The sequence below is a fragment of the Microcaecilia unicolor genome, chromosome 4 (genome assembly GCF_901765095.1).
Source record: "Microcaecilia unicolor chromosome 4, aMicUni1.1, whole genome shotgun sequence".
Taxonomy (NCBI): domain Eukaryota; kingdom Metazoa; phylum Chordata; class Amphibia; order Gymnophiona; family Siphonopidae; genus Microcaecilia; species Microcaecilia unicolor.
In genome coordinates this window covers 28,257,237-28,274,310 of record NC_044034.1, presented here as the reverse complement: position 1 = coordinate 28,274,310, position 17,074 = coordinate 28,257,237, and the positions used below count along the sequence as shown (strand labels likewise).

The 17,074-nt window shown below is 41.0% G+C and overlaps 1 protein-coding gene across 1 annotated transcript in view; it reads left to right on the top strand.

Moving 5' to 3' along the window:
* RSF1 (remodeling and spacing factor 1) overlaps positions 1 to 17,074 on the top strand; it is a 179,575-nt gene that overhangs the window by 118,879 nt on the left and 43,622 nt on the right. The window contains exons 8-10 of the mRNA XM_030200083.1: positions 1,380 to 1,484; positions 4,154 to 4,233; positions 12,762 to 12,816. Of these exons, the coding sequence (XP_030055943.1) occupies positions 1,380 to 1,484; positions 4,154 to 4,233; positions 12,762 to 12,816 (240 nt within the window). The remainder of the gene's footprint in view (positions 1 to 1,379; positions 1,485 to 4,153; positions 4,234 to 12,761; positions 12,817 to 17,074) is intronic.

The following is a 17,074-nucleotide window of genomic DNA, read 5'->3' as shown; positions in this document are numbered from 1 at the left end:
GGCTTCACAAGCTAGATATCTGGATACTGTTCATGTACCTAAAGGAGATGAACGAATTTCATTTCTTGGACCACTTGTTCGTACCTCTCCATGGCCCTCGGAAGGGCCAGTTGGCCTCGAAGGCGTCTGTTGCAAGGTGGATTAGGGCTCAGCCTGCTTTTTGGGCGGAGGCCCGGGCGGTACCCTGAGAAGATGCAGGGCAGCGACTTTGTCGTCGCTTAATTCCTTTGCTAAGCATTACTGATTAGATGTGCTGGCCAGAGATTGCTCGGACTTTGGTAGAGCTGTCATTCAGGGGGGCCTTGCCTTCCCCCTCCCTGTAGATCTGCTTTGGTACATCCCATTGGTTCAGAACAGTGGAACTAACACTAAGAAAGGAGAAATTATCTTACCGGATAATTTTCTTGTGTTTAGTCTGCAACACTGTTCAGAAGTCCTGCCCTTGGAAGACAGCTCAGGTTCTGTGTGCACTCTGTGCTTGCTTTTTTTGCTTAGAAAAAGAAAGAAATTCATTTTGTGATTGGCAGCTAAACGCGTTCCCATGATATGGCTATATCTTGTTATATGCAGGGTAGTGAATTCCACTCTGTAGTATTTTGCTCGCTTGATTATCATTGCAGCTGCAGTGGTTGATGGGGTATGGGTGCGTTACAAAGGGACCTTCTGCTGCTTGGGCAGATGCATACTGGGTTGTTCTAGGGAGCACCTTAGCTTATGCTGGTGATGTCACTGGCAGAGTTCAGTTTTTGCTATCTCCACCTGATGATAGCCCATTGGATCAGAACAGTGTAGCTAAAGAAAAAAAGATTATCAGGTAAGACATTATTTCTCCTTTCCTGTTGCTTTTAATAATGACAAAATATCTCCTGTACCTTAATGCACACTGCTTGATAGCTTTTCGGTCATTTCTTTTTTCTGGATTTCCTTCTGACTTAGTTGGAGAGCAGTGCACAAAATTACTCAGATTGGTCCTGTGGAAACAAGATCCATTGAGGAGCGCAGTACATAAGAATAGTCATACTGGGTCAGACCAATGGTCCATCTAGCCCAGTATCCTGCTTCCAGCAGTGGCCAATCCAAGTACCTGGCAGAAACCCAGTTAGTAGCATACATGCGGAGTAACTGGGTATATGGAACTGCATCACTTGACAGATTTTTCTTAAGTGATTAAGTAGAGTAGGCCTATAGTGGGAAAACCTTTTATGTGTCAAGTCCAAAGTTCCAAGAAGTCTCTTGCTTAAAATCAAGGACAGAAGTTTCAAAGAAGACAATGAAAAGATGACAAAGTAATGGCGCTGCTGTTCTTGTGATATATGTAGCTGTACTATTAGTAACGTTTTCAGTAGCTGCTTTTTATAAGATCTTTTTTTTTCCTACAGATTTTGTTGTGTGACTCCTGTGACAGTGGTTACCATACGGCCTGCCTTCGTCCCCCTCTGATGCTCATCCCTGATGGAGAGTGGTTTTGTCCACCTTGCCAACATGTAAGATGCAGTTCAGATGCCCTGTTATCAGTTCTACCACTAAATAACTTCTGTTAATTTACTTTGGCTATCTTCTTTTCTAAATAAGGGGGGGGGGGGGGGTCTTCATTGGCTTGATGACTGTCTGTGCTGCACACAGTCATACTGGGGATCTGGATTTGATTTCTGAGCCCCCCCTTCTGCTGTTGTGCTGACTAAGATCAGGGATTCTGTGGGTCTTGGGAGTGTAAATTCTTGTATATTACAATGCAAAACAAAAAAACCTGGTACATGTTTCTGCAATCCAGTATCACATTTATAGAGCAGTTGTTTGCTATGCTTCTTGTTGTGGAGTCATCCGCTGACAGAAGGCATGCAGTCTTCTTGCCAGTAGTTGGTGTAGAGAGAAAAAGATGTATATTTCCAAGCCACTTGAAGATCCTCTGTCTCCCCACACCGAGTCTTTGCTTCTTGCCATAACTTTCTGCCTCTTCCCAGTTCAGCACTGTTCCCAACACTTTCCTAGCTTTGTTAGTATGAGCTGCTGTGCTTTCAGTCCATGTTTTTTAAACTGGTATTCTGGCAGGACCTGCACTGCTCAATGGGAGCTCTGGGATCTGCGAGTGAGAAAGTGTAAATGTATCATGGCATTTTTTACAGGGAAAATAATGGGGATCGGAGGGTGGAATCTTGCTGCTTTTGAACTGGTGGCAGGAAGGAGATGGTGAGAGGCAGAGGGAAGAAAATGATTGTAAGCTGCATGGAAGATGGGAGCAGTTAAGGGAAAGAAGAAAAGCTTGAAAAAGGAAATGGGAAAGGATGCAAGAGATATAGAATGGAGCAGATATACCAATGAAAGTAAATGAGAAAAGGTTTGGAGAAGGGCGGGCTGTGTACAGAGGGAAGAGGTGCAGTGAAAAGTAACGAGAGAATATGAACATGTGCGAGGACTAATTGAGTGGGAAAAAGCTGGACGAGGAAAAGAGGTGGTTAAAGATATGGCATGAAACAATAACATTGAGAAAAAAGGAAGAAACTGCTGTTTTTGGAGAAGGAGAAATGAAAGGAAGAGACAGGTAAGATGGATGATAGGAAGTAGTAAAATAAGAGGAGTTTCAAGAGACAATGAAAACCAAATAAGACAAATAATGAAAGAGAAAACATTTTATTTTATCATTCTCTCTCATTTTAAATTTACTGCACAATTCTGTAACACTGCTACAAAAATCTGTAGTTGAGGCTATCTGATGTAATATCCCCAAATCAGAGAGGACTTTCTTTCTGGATTTAATAGAAAAGAGGACGATGGTACTATAAGTAAAATGTTATTGAGACTGTCATTGGAATTCTTTTATGTTCCACTTGTGTATTCTGATATTGTCATCTTTTGCTCATACTATCTCAACCTGAAGAAGAAGGTTCTGTCCTTCAAAGGCTAGTCAAAAATGTGTTTAGGTAGTCTAACAAAAGCAATGTTGTATCTTATTTTCCTTTTTTTTTGTTGTTTTGTTTTATTTCTATTTATTATCTCTTTAACCTTGTCATTCCATAGCATCCCACAGATCAATCCAGAGACTTGTGGGTTATGTCCCTCTACCAGCAGGTGGAGATAGAGAGAACTTCAGAGATTTACTATATGTGGTCTTGTGCAGTCACCTTAACTTCAGTATTCTCTCTATCTAGTAGGTGGATGGTCATATCTGTGCAGCTCTGGATTGATTGGCTCCTGGCCTGGTCCCCTGGGTCTTGTTGAGCTTCTGGGGTCTGAGGTGTCCTGGGACTTGGGTGCACGCCTGGTGGTGCCAGGTCCCTCCCTTCCTCCCCCTTCAACCCCACCTCTCTGCCTGACTGGGGTTGGTTCTCACTCTCCTGACTTTAAAAGCAGTCTGAGGTTTCTTTTGCTCCAGCGTCCTCTCTTGCTTATTTCCGATCTGACGAAGAAGGGCAACCTTCGAAAGCTAATCAAGAAATGTATTAAGTTATGTCCAATAAAAAAGGTGGTATCTTATTTTCTTTTCCATGTTTTATTTTGATTGATTTCTATTGATAACCTTAAGAGTGGACTAACATGGCTACCACACCTCTTCCCAAGGGTTGGAAAGCTAATTTTGAAAGACAGATTACATTGAGAGATTTTCACTAAGAAGAACTTTTGTAAATATGTGAAATTTTAAGTGACTGTTTTCACAATATATTGTAACCGTCACCATATAATTACCCTAGTGCTGCTGCAGGAATCTAGGGATTTTGCTTTTCCTAAACAGGATAGTTTCTGGAGATTTTCAACCGGACAGCATCAGCAATGGCGTTCCTAGGGGGGCTGACACCCGGGGCGGATCGTCGATGCGCCCCGCCCCGGGTGCACGCCGCTGGGGGGAGGGGGGGTGCCACGCGCCTGTCCGCTTCGTTGGTTTCCATGCTCCCTCTGCCCCGGAACCTGTTCCGGGGCAGAGGGAGCACAGAACGAACGTAGCGGACAGGCGCACAGCACCCCCCCCAGCGGCGTGCACCCAGGGCGGACCGCACCCACTGCCCCCCCCCCCCCCTTGGTACGCCACTGAGCATCAGATAATCCCATGCAGTTGGGACTAGAACATCTAAACACAATAAGAGATTTTAGACAAATTAAATTGATTAACGTCTATGTGTCGGAAATCTTACATGGTGGTATTATTTTTTCTCCATGACAGAAACTGCTATGTGAAAAGCTTGAGGAGCAGTTGCAGAACTTGGATGTTGTATTGAAAAAGAAAGAACGAGCAGAGAGAAGGTAATGACATTCTTTTGGTGGTGGTAAATGTTGCAAAATGTCCCAGTGGCCATCTTCCAGGCAATGGTTCACCACTGGAGAGATGTTAAGGAAAAGGTGTTTTGTCTTTACCCACAAAGTCAATATGAACCTTCTTTCAAAAGGTTTTTGCTTTTACTATAGCTGAAAAAATAAAGCCTTGCTATCTGTGTCTGAAGTAATAGTGATAAGTTCCAGTGCCAAAGAAAACAAAGTAGAATGCATGTGTTTAAAGATCTTCACTGTTGAGTTAATTTCTTTGTTGGTGATAGGTTAAGCTGCCTAATACACTAACATTTGTAAACAAAATGCAAGGAAAAGCTATAAACTTATTAAAAGGAGAATCAAAGGTCTGCAAGATAACCACTACATTTTTAAAATGTCATATGGGTTGAAAGGACCATAAGTCTGTGTATACTTTTACCTAAGCACCTCATTAGAAACCTGAGGACAGTGGGTTGGTAAGAAGTAAAGCAAAACAGTGTATGCAGTATACTTCAAAGCAGTTAATTCCATCTTACAAAGTTACATAGCTGTCTAACAGTGACCATGCTTTATGAAAGGACGAAGTATGACCAAATTTTATGGCAGCTATTTCCTCATAACGCCTATATGAACATCAAGTTCCACCATTCATGAACCCACTGATAATATTTATTTTTGGTTTGTTTTCAGTTTAACGCTTTTTGTGTTTCACTTTAACATTGTATGTCGATGTATGTTCCTACAAGCATGTACTATTCTAAAATTAATAAATAAAGTTTGGAAAGAAAGGGGAAAAAAAAGAAACCTGAGTACACGGCATCTGCTTCTGGGAAATTTTTATCTATGATGTATGTCAGATTTTTTTATCCTATTTTTTATTTATGCAATTTTCCTAAAGTGACTGACTGGGTTAGGAACTGGTTGACTGGAAGGTGACAGAGGGTAGTGATAAATGGAACTCATTCTAAGGAAAAGGACTTTATCAGTGGTGGGCTGCAAGGTTTGATTCTTGGCCAATATTATTGTAAGCGATTATTGCTGAAGAGCTGTCTGGTAAGGTTCGCCTCTTTTTGGATGATACTAAATCTGCAATAGGGTAGACATTCCTGATGGTGTGGATAACACGAGGAAGGACTTAGTGAAGCTAGAGGAATAGTCTGGAATTTGACAGCTAAGATGTAATGCTAAAAAAAATGCAGGGTCATGCATTTGGGCTGTGAAAACTCGAGGGAATGGTACAATTTAGGTGATGAAGAACTTTTGTGCATGAAAAAGGAGCAGGACTTGGGTGTGATCGTATGTGATGATCTTAAGGTGGTCAAACAGGTAGAAAAGGCGACAGTGAAAGCTTGAAAGCTGCTTGGGTGCATAGGGGAGGAATGGCCAATAGGAAACAGGAGGCAATGATGCCCTGTATAAGACTCTGTGTATAGCTCTGGAAACCGCACCTTCAAAAAGATATAAACAGGATGAAGTTGATCCAGAGGGAGCCTACTAAAACGATCAGTGATCTTCATCATAAAGTGTATGAGGACAGACTTAAAGATCTCAATATGTAGACTTTGGAAGAAAGGTGGGAGAGGGGAGGTATGATAGACATTTAAATACCTATGCGTCATAAGTTCACAGGAGTTGAGTCTCTTTCAATTGAAAGGATGCTCTGGAGTGAGGAGGCATAGGATGAAAGTGAAAGGGGATAGACTCAGAAGTAACCTGAGGAAATACTTCTTCATGGAACGGCCTCCCAGTGGAAGTGGTGGAGTTGAAAACAGTATCTGAATTCAACAGAGCTTGGGATGGCATGGATGGACAAACTGGATAGGCCATATGGTCTTTATCTGCCTACATTTTTCTATGTTTCAAAGAGACAATTATAGTTTGTACACTGCTGTGTTCTGCTTAGAGCAGTATAGTAAGTTTTTAATAAACTATAACTATTGCCACAGTGAGTAACACAGTTTCCTCACAGCCAGGGTCTAGCAACCCTTCACCAGTGCTTCTTTCAAGTCAAACACATTCTCTGACGATGGCAATGGAGTTTCTTTCTTTTAAACGTACAGGCATATACAAGTCAACCCAAGACACAGGTCTGCTTTTGGTACAATTATTCCAAAACATACTTCAACATCAGCCTTTTTTTTCCCAGTGCTGTAAACGTCACATAGCAGGCTTCCTCAGCCTCGCAGCCCCTCACCATCATAATCTCCAGGATGGTACATGTCACCTTCTCAGAACCCTTCCATCCATTTGGAAGAAGAACCTATCTCTGAAGGTGAAATCTTACCAGATGGCTTACAACCTCAAATGTCAAGTAAAAATCTCACAAAGTAAAGCATCTATTCTCTAAGAATGCTCCTAAAAGATCTTGCTTTGAAGTCTCCCCAGAGTTTTCCTGATAAGAGACTGAAGCTATCATGAAATTATTTGATTCACCTAAAGAACCTATAGCAGTTCCAATTCATTCTGTGCTACAAGGTCTACAATGCAAAATTTGGCAAATCCATATTCATCGCAGCTATTTTCAAAGAGATTAGACTCAAAGTACAAAGTACAGTCAGCTCTTGGTCATGATAGAACACAGTTGGATGTATTAGGTCCTGGATGCAGTTTTAAAGGAAACTAAATATACAAAAACTACTCTCCAATATCCTCCTGGGAGGGATCACCATAGGGAGAAACATTTTTCTTGGTGCAATGTTAACTGAACGAAAAGCAGCGCACCAACTGCAACTTTTATATTTCCAGCATGCACAGCTTATTAAGATTTTTGACATCCTGGCAGACAATCCGATTACCTTTCTCTCTCAACATTTATCCAATATTGAAGAATGTATCTTACACTATTAAAAATACTTATGATATCTATGACACAGTGTTAAGAATAGCTGCTGTTTCATAGCTGCTTGAAGGGTAGCATGGCTATGAGTGTCAGGATTATGGGAGGAACTTCATGACTGCCTGGCTAATACTCCCTGCCTGGGAGATAATCTATTTAGAGATAAAGTTCAGGATAGTCACTCAGGTCAAAGACAATTGCTCAACTATTCGGGAACTCTGTTCTCCCTTTAAAGAACCTTATAGTTTCTACAGAAAATTCCACCCTTCCTACTCTTAGACCCTATCATTCTCAGTATTACAATCCATCTTATTACAAAAGGAGTTTCCAGCCATATTCTGGATCTTCTCAAAGTTGATCTTCTCAGCAACAACCTTTCCAGCACCAAAGAACAAGAGAGAGGAAACCACAATCAACAACTACATCAGCATCTACCAAGAATATGCCTTGCTTTTGACAATTACCCAGTAGGAGGGAGAAGTCATTGTTTTCAACAGGCATGGACCACAATTACGACAGACCAGTGGGTCCTTCAAATAATCAATACATGGTACAAGATACATTTTATTTATCTCCCCCCCCCCCCCCCCCCCCCCCCCCCGGCCCACATCACCTCCTTTTTCAAGGCTGGCATCTCACTCCCAGTGTCTGATCTTACAGGAAGAGATACAACATAATCTCCAATCCAATGTGATCAAAATAGCAACACCTTCGGAAATCAATCAAGGCTTTTACTCAACCTATTTTCTCATACCAAAAAAATCAAGAGCTCTCCGTTCGATTCTCGTCCTCAGAAGGTTGAACACTTATGTAAAGAAGGAAAAATTTTGCATGCATCCCTTCAGACCATTTTACCATTACTAACCAAAAAGCTGGCTTGCTTCACTAGACCTGAACGACGCATATGTCCACATACCAATCCATCCCAATAATTGGAAATATCATAGTTTTCAATTTGCACAAACTCACTACCAATACAAGGTGTTAATATTCGGTCTGTCATCAGCCCCCAGAGTATTTACAAAATGCCTAGCTGTAGTAGCAGCATTTCTCAGAACATCTGGAATCTTTGTATATCCCTACTTGGATGATTGACTCATTGCTGCGAGATTGAAGCAGGCCTTATCGACATCATTACAAGCAACAATGTCAACCCTACAGAGTCTAGGATTTATCATCAACTTCAAGAAATTGAACTTGACACCCACCCAAATCTCTTCAGTTCATAGGTGCACAGATAGACACCACACAAGCCTTCCTTCCTCAAGGTTGTGCAGAGACATTACGCTGCCCCTTGGCTCTCTGGGTACAGAATTCCAGAATCTGTATGACCAGAACCTTCCTCAGTCTATTAGAACACATAGCCACAACAGCAGTTCTCCTACTAGCAAAGCTCCACATGAGACCTCTTCAATGGAATTTCAGTGAAGTCAGTGGGCTCATTCTCTATCTTCCAAAATCCAAATCATGCTCAATTACAAACTGCAATACAGTGGTGGACACTACTTCCCAATCTGATAAGCAGAAGTTTCTTCCAATCCTTCTCCCCAGAACTAACTCTCCATGGATGTATCCCTTTCTGGATGGGGAGGTCATCTCTCGGGCATGAACACACAAGTCATTTGGCCCATCCAAGACTCAAAACTTCACATCAACCTCCTGGAGTTGCGCGCAGTCTACAAGGCAATTCTAGCGTTTCAACATCTTCTATCAAGGAAATTAGTCCTTCTGTGGACAGGCAATTAAATAACAATGTATTACATAAACAAACAGGGAGGAATGGGTTCCTTGGCCCTCTGCAAGGATATTTATCGTATGTGGATCCTAGCACTGAATATCAACATTCATGTTCATGCAACTTAAATCTCAGGATCGCAAAACATTCTGACAGACCATCTCAACAGAGTCTTTTATCCACACAAATGATTTCTGTCCAAATGCATAACAGTAAAATGTTTTCACCACTGAGGCAATCCGGACATAGACGTCTTCACTTTGGAATGGAACACAATAAGAAAGTGTATCTGCACCAATGCTTTTCTCCTCTTGTGGAAGTTTGGCCTACTTTGCATATTTCTGCCAATACCACTCCTCCCCAAAGTAATACACAAGATCTTATAAGACAAGGCAGACATAATTTTCATAGCTCCCAACTGGCCTTGCCAACTTCACCTGTGGCTACTAGAAAATCCTGTGGTCTAAAATGGAAATGATTCAACATTTGGTGTTCTACTCATAATCATGACCCTTATTCTTTTCCTGTCTCAGATGTCTTCCAATATCTGATGCATTTATCTAATTCTGGTCTCAAAACTTCATCAGTTTGAGTACACCTTGTAGCTATTGCCATCTTTCATTTCTTACTGTACACCGCCTTGAGTGAATTTCTTCAAAAAGGCGGTAAATAAATCCTAATAAATAAATAACCTCTACGAGGGTAAACCTATTTCTTCTCATCCACTTGTAGTTCGCTTCATCAAAGGCTTGTGGAATATCAAACCATCTACCCAGCTGCCGCCTCCTCCAGAATGGAATCTGAATCTCATTCTTTTAACTCTTATATCTCCTCCCTTTGAAACTATGGATTCAGTGAATTTAAAATTGGTCTCTTGGAAGATGTTCTTTTTCTAGTAGCCATAACTCTGGCCCAAAGAGTCAGCAAACTTCAAGCCTTAGTGCATTATCCTCCATATACAAGATTCCTCTCTACCAAAGTGGTGTTATGTACACATCCAAAATTTTTGCCCAGTATCCCCCTTTCATCTTAACCAAAAGATTTGCCTACTTATATTTTTCTCAAAGCCGTACTCTCATGCAGCAGAATCTCAGCTACACGCTTTAGACTGCTGCAGAGCTCTGTTATACCATCTGGATTGAACTAAAACCTTTTGCTCTGTTTCCCAGTTGTTTGTATCTTTTAAACAGTGCTTCTTAGGCTCTGCCATAGCAAAGCATACTCTACTTACCAAGCTAATCTTGATTTTCCTCACCGCACTGGAGAACATCATTTGAGATCAGTGTCTACCTCAACAGCATATCTACAAGGAATTCCTGTTATAGACATATGTAAGTGGTGACCTGGTCTTCACCACACACATTCTGTAAACATTATCGCCTATACATGGCTTCCAGATCAAATAGCAAATATGGACAAGTGGTTTTCCAGAATCTTCTTGCTTAATTGCTTTTTCCACCGCCCAATTTTTCGGTTTGGCTTTTGTATTGATTGCTATAATGTGCAACCCTCTATTAGGGGAGCATTAAGTGTGGCTTCATTGTCCACTCAGTACACGGAGAAAGCAGAGTTGCTTACCTGTAACAAGGGTTGTCCTTTGTACAGTAGGATAATGCAGACACATCTTCCCACCCTCCATCTAAAAAAAAAAAAGGGGGGGGAAGAACCTATAAGAGACAAGAGGATAAGACCTTAATAAACTATATTATTTGTAGTTCTTTTTGCTTCATTTGTTCTCTCTTGTTCTTTTATATTTTTAGTTTCATTGATAAGCATTATCTTGCTGTTCTAGATCTTCCTTTGTTGAAATAGCTTTTTCAGCAATAGAGTTTACTTAACTCCTATTGCTGTATGGTGCAGTATTTCTTTATTAACGTCCCCTTTTTCATACTAGCTACTTATCGACTGAGGGAAATACTCCCGTTGGACAGGCAGGAAGGTAGGAAGCAAAACCATTGGCTGAATTGTTTACCATTAGGCTAGAGAGGGCAGTTCTGCAATAAATTACATCTAGGTGAGACAAAAGCAAATAGTACATAAGTATTGTCACGCTGGGACAGATCAAAGGTCCATCAAGCCCAGCATCCTGTTTCCAACAGTTGCCAATCCAGGTCACAAATACCTGGCAAGATCCCGAAAAAGTTCAGTACATTTTATGCTGCTTATCCCAGAAATACTGTCAATCTACTATGGCAATAATCTACTACTACTTCTTAAACATACAATACACTACTAGTAGAAATTGTGGTAGGAGTATCATTTAGCTTGTACATAGACATATATATATGACACTATAGTGTAAAGGGAAAGTCTCATATGGTCACCGGGGTGATTTTTATCACCAATGCTGGTGAGCCCCTAATTTGTGACAGTTGTAATCATCGACTGACCCCCTCCTGCCTCTGTTTTCAGTTTTTTTGTTGACTTTTTCTATGAGAAAACTGTGGTTTTGTCTTTAAGTGTCTCCTTGTGCTATTATTAGTGTTTTACGCTTCGAGACCTCTGTCTACTCCCTTAAAGGATCGTATATCTGACGGTATTGGAAACTCGTCTCGGCTGTACTCATTTTGACCAAATAATTGCAATCGACATTTATCTGTACGTCCAGGTGCTGATGTTGCCCAACAGGTGCCTGTTTCGCTCTGTGTGGCTTTTTCAAGGGATAATCACACTCAGGATAGGTTCACAGCCTCGGCAGACATCAATGGAAGATATGTGAGTAAAAGCAAAGCTAGGTTTACATTAGGATGAGAGAAATGGTCTGGATGGGATTTTTTGCAATAGGTTGAGGTAAAGTGGTTTTTCAAAGACAAATGCTATGATCCTTGGCTGGAAAGGAAACGGCTACTACAGAGACTGTGAGTGCGTGCTGACTCAACCTCACATGTAATGAAACACTGGCAGCAGCCCTACTACTACTACTACTATTTAGCATTTCTATAGCGCCAAAAGGCATACGCAGCGCTACCCTGTTGGTCACCTAAGGAAAGGAAAAGGATAATAGGGCAGAAGGATGCTAGGTTTTCTTAGAATTCTTGAGATTTGCTCTTAAATACATAGAAGTAAAGAATTTTCAACACTGGATATGATAAGACATGATGTGATGTGTGATGATTTGGCGTATTTTATATTGTTTGTTTGTCTTTGTGTTTAGCTGTGGTTTTTATTCTTCCTTATTTTTGATATGGCACTCTTTTTATTTCATTTACTAGTAAAAAAGCCCCGTTTCTGATGCAAATGAAACGGGGGCTAGCAAGGTTTTCTTCAGAGTGTGCATGTGGGAGTGTCCCTGCCCTCTGCCCTTCTCTCCCTCCCCCTCCCCCCTCTGAGTCCAGTCCTTCAGTGTTAAGTTTCCTGCTGTGCTGTGTTTGTGTTACAGAGAGAGTGAGGGCATCTCTCTCCTCCCCCCTCTGAGTCCTTCACTGTTACAGAGAGAGGGATTTCGTGCTATGCTGTTTTCCTTCACTCATGGGGAAACCGGATATCTCTGGCGCTTCACACATCCGGCTGGAGGCTTCATAGAACGTTGGGGTTGCCTTTTATATATATAGAAGATATGGTTTTGAGTTGTAAACCACCCAGAATGTTATTCCCATAGGCGGTATATCAAAGTTTAAATAACATTTGAAACTTGAAATAAAGGTAAATAAGTGTAGGTCATGTCTTTGTATTGGACTAACATAACAATGTTATAAGCCTACCTAAAATATTTCTTTTATACTCTTGAAAGCAGATCATAAAAATATTAAGGTAATCCATTGAAAAGATATCTCTTACTTACAATTCTGACTATGCAGAAATAAAGGAAAAACTCAGAAGGCTTCCAACTCCTCAGGTGTTTGCCAGTTAATTTTACTATAGAACAGTTGGGTGTCCATCTGCATTACTTTAAAATTGATGGCATAAAGTAGTAACGTTCTAATGACATTTGTTTTTCCTGTTTGTCTTTTCAAGGAAAGAACGCTTAGTATATGTGGGCATTAGTATTGAGAACATCATTCCACCACAAGTAAGTTGCTTACTGTTTGTCTATAGACCAGATATAAACTGAGGAAAGATCCATCTTCATTACTGTTAACATGCACAGCAAGTTAGTTTGCAATTATCTTATGAATGCCAAGCCTGCAAGGGAAGGCAGCAAAATCTACTACTACTACTACTATTTAGCATTTCTATAGCGCTACAAGGCGTACGCAGCGCTGCACAAACATAGAAGAAAGACAGTCCCTGCTCAAAGAGCTTACAATCTAATAGACAAAAAATAAAGTAATCAAATCAATTAATGTGTACAGGAAGGAGGAGAGGAGGGTAGGTGGAGGCGAGTGGTTACAAGTGGTTACGAGTCAAAAGCAGTGTTAAAGAGGTGGGCTTTCAGTCTAGATTTAAAGGTGGCCTACTTTTCCCCCCTCTTTTATTATAAGTATATATATTTTTTCAGAATCAATTTTGTGCTTCTTTAATGGTTAACTGTATTTATAATCCTTATAATAAAAACATAAATAAATCAGTCCATGCATAAAAAGAAGTACAATGCATTCAAATATGACAGCCTGCTTCAAACAACAAAACCAATTGTGCCTATGTCACAGATTTAAATTACATATGCCAATGCATCATTCATCACAATAACAGTGTATTTCATTTGATTGCTCACATTTATCAAAGACGTTCAAAGAGAGGAACATTATCTTAAATCAAAATTACATAAACACAGAATAAAACTCCACTATATCAAATACAATAAGGCAGCAATTCTATGACTTGATGCCTCATTTTAGATGCCACAAAGGGGCATTCTCAGCGTCAATTGTGCACCTAAGCTTGCAAAGCCACATTGGCATGCCAAAGGTTAGGTACACCTACTTACAACAGGTCACGGAGTGGTGTAAGTGGGTGCACCTAAGTTCCCCATTACAGTGTTTTTCAGGTACCCTCTAAGTTGAACAAATTTGAATCGAGTACCCCAGAGCTCCAATCAGCAGAGATTTTGAAATTATTATGAAATAGAAAATAAAATTACTTTTTATATCTTTTTTTTTTTTTTTAATAATAATTGGTCTGAGCTCTGATTTCTGCTTTCATCTACTCTCAACTCTTGTCATTATTTTCTTTCCTCCTTTTCAGCTTTCTTCAATTTATTTTTCTGCCTCTGTTCAGATTTAATTCATTCTCATTATCCATTCATCAATTTCCCTCTTTTTTTTTTTTTTTTTTTTTTTTACTGCATTTACCTACAGTTTTCCATCTTTTTCCCTCACCCTAACTCTCCTATTCCCCTTCCTCTTATTCTCCAGTCTTTAACTCTGTCCTCTTCTATGCAGCATCTCCCCTCTTTCTCCTCTCCCATGTCTACCCTCAGCATCTTTGTTCCCCCCACCCCTCCAGGCTGCTGATGCTGTTTTTCCAGACCAGCAGCGACAAAACAATCTAAAGCAGACCCAGGGTCATAGTCCTCATGCACGTGCAGTCAGCTCTGCCCTCGGAGAGGAAGTTGATGTCGGAGAGGGTGGAGTACCGATGGCTTGTACATGAAGACTGAGGTCCTGGGACAGCCTTAGGTTGGTGTGCTGCTGCTGATCTGGAGAAACAGCAGCAACAGCCAGGGTGACAGTGGGAGGAAAGTTCTCTGCCAGGTATTACATACCCCCTGCAGAGGTCTTGCATATCACTTGGGGTACGTGTGCTGTGTTGAGAACCTCTGTCCTGTAAGTTGCATGTGATGCTTGGTGACACACCCAGGACACACCCATGCTCAGACCACATGTACATCCCTCTGGCATGTGTGCGCTAAGTGATTTAGGCACACTGATTATAAAATAAAGCCTAGTATTTATGTGCATAACTTCAAATTATTGGCGCCAATCATGTGCGTAAGTTCTTCCCTTCTATTTAAACTAGACACACTCTTCACACCTAAATTTAGGTGCCAGCTTATAGAACTGCCTTTTATGTCATATAAATATGATAAATAAATAATCTATTTGCCCTCATTTTCATTGATGAACGCGTTACTAAAAAAACAAGCCTTAAGTTGCTTCCAAAAGGGCAAATAGTCACCCTCACTCCTTATCATGATACTTTATTTTTTTATTTTATTTTAGTTACACTTGTACCCCGCGCTTTCCCACTCATGGCAGGCTCAATGCGGCTTACATGGGGCAATGGAGGGTTAAGTGAGTTGCCCAGAGTCAATTTGAAAACTCCAGGCCAATCAGAGCCCAGAACAGTCAAGTTTCAAATAAAAAGTGGTCATCTACTATGTTACATCGCAACAGACACTTCCTATTATATGTAGGCCAAATAAAAAAGAGAAGTCAGTCCTCTGTTACAGCTTTAAGCATAAACATGCACCATCTGCTGGCCAAACTGGAGAAATACACTTCAGACATATTTTTTTTTTTGTTGTTGTTACATTTGTATCCCGCACTTTCCCACTCATGGCAGGCTCAATGCGGCGGGCAATGGAGGGTTAAGTGACTTGCCCACAGTCACAAGGAGCTGCCTGTGCTGGGAATCAAGCTCAGTTCCCCAGGACCAAAGTCCACCACCCTAACCACTAGGCCACTCCTCCACTAGGAACGTATCATTCACTCCTCCATAGGAACATATGCAACACTGTTTTTTATATATATATATATATATATATATATAGGTATGGTATCATTTTGGCGGTCATATTTTTATTGGTTTTCATCATGCCTATGCTCCATATTTTATTTGGGTTTTGTGGTTTTCTGAGCCTTGCATAGATTTGTGTATTCGTTCATATTTTTAGATTCTTTTTTTGCCTATAATAGAGCACTTAAGTTCAGCGCTCAATATCCATAAAGGAATCTTGTGTTCCTGATTGATTATATTCATTTTTTTAAAAATATTTTTATTAAGGTTTTCAAAAATACAGCAAACAAAAGAAAAAGAAAACGACAACAACTTACACTATACAAAGCAATGGTATACAGTAAGCTGAGATCAAACATTAAGCAATACAGTTAGACAGCTGATGACAGAAAGAGGTCAAGGGTTTTCCATTTCTGAGAACCATAATGAGACCCAGGGATATCATTCACTGAAAGTTGCGCATATTTCTTGTACAATAAGACCCAATTCCACCAAAGAATGACATTGACTGGAGAGTTATCTTTGCAATGCGATATTATTAATTTCAACACAATAGAAACCAAGAAGTCAAAAAGCAATTATATTCATTTTTTATTTCAGTAGGATATTTTTTTATTTTAGTATGATATATTGAATCATAATATCTGAATATTTTAACAACTGTTGGACTGAGGGGGGCAGGTTGTTGATTGGTTTCAATCCTATATGATTGGTAGAACTCAGAGAATAGTAATATGTAAATCATCTATGCAGTGCTATCCCCTGATCAAGAATCCATTGTTAGTCATATTGTTTTATATATATATACTAGTAAAAAAGGCCCGTTTCTGACACAAATGAAACGGGCGCTAGCAAGGTTTTCCTCGGAGTGTGTATGTTTGGGAGAGTGTATGTGAGAGTGACTGTTTGAGAGTCAGAGTGAAAGTGTGAGTGTGTGAGAGAGAGAGTGAGTCTGGGTGTGAGTGTGTTTGTGAGAGAGTGTGTGTGTGAGAATGAGAGTGTGTGCAAGTGTGTATGTCAGACATTGTGAGAGAGAGTGTGTGTGTGTGGGCGAGAGAGAGAGTGTGTGTGAGACACAGATTCTCTGTGAGAGTGAGTGTATGAGACCAAGCGAGTGTGTGAGTGACTGTGTGGCACATAGAGAGTGAATGTGATACAGTGTGAGACAGAGTGTGTGAGAGTGAGAGTCAGAAAGACATTGTATATGAGAGAGAGAGTGTGAGCCGTGCTCTCCCAATCCATGGCCATCTGTCCCCTGCCCCCTCCATTCATCCTTTTCCAGCAATTCCCCTCTCTCCCTGAGCCCTGCCCTCCCAATCCATGGCCATCCATGTTTCTCTGTCACCTGCCCCCTCCATTCATCCCTATCCAGCATTTCCCCTCTCTGCCTGAGGCCTGCCCTGCAATCCATATCCATCCATGCCCATCTGTCCCTTCCATTCATCCCTATCCAGCAATTCCCCTCTCCCTGAGTCCTGCCCTTCCAATCCATGCCCATCCATGCTCCTCTGTCACCTGGCCCCTCCATTTTTCCCTATCCAGCAATTGCCCTCTCTCCCTGAGGCCTGCCCTCCCAATCCATGCCCCTCTGTCCCCTGCCGCCTCCATTCATCCTTTTCCAGCAAGTCCCCTCTCTCCCTTCCATGACC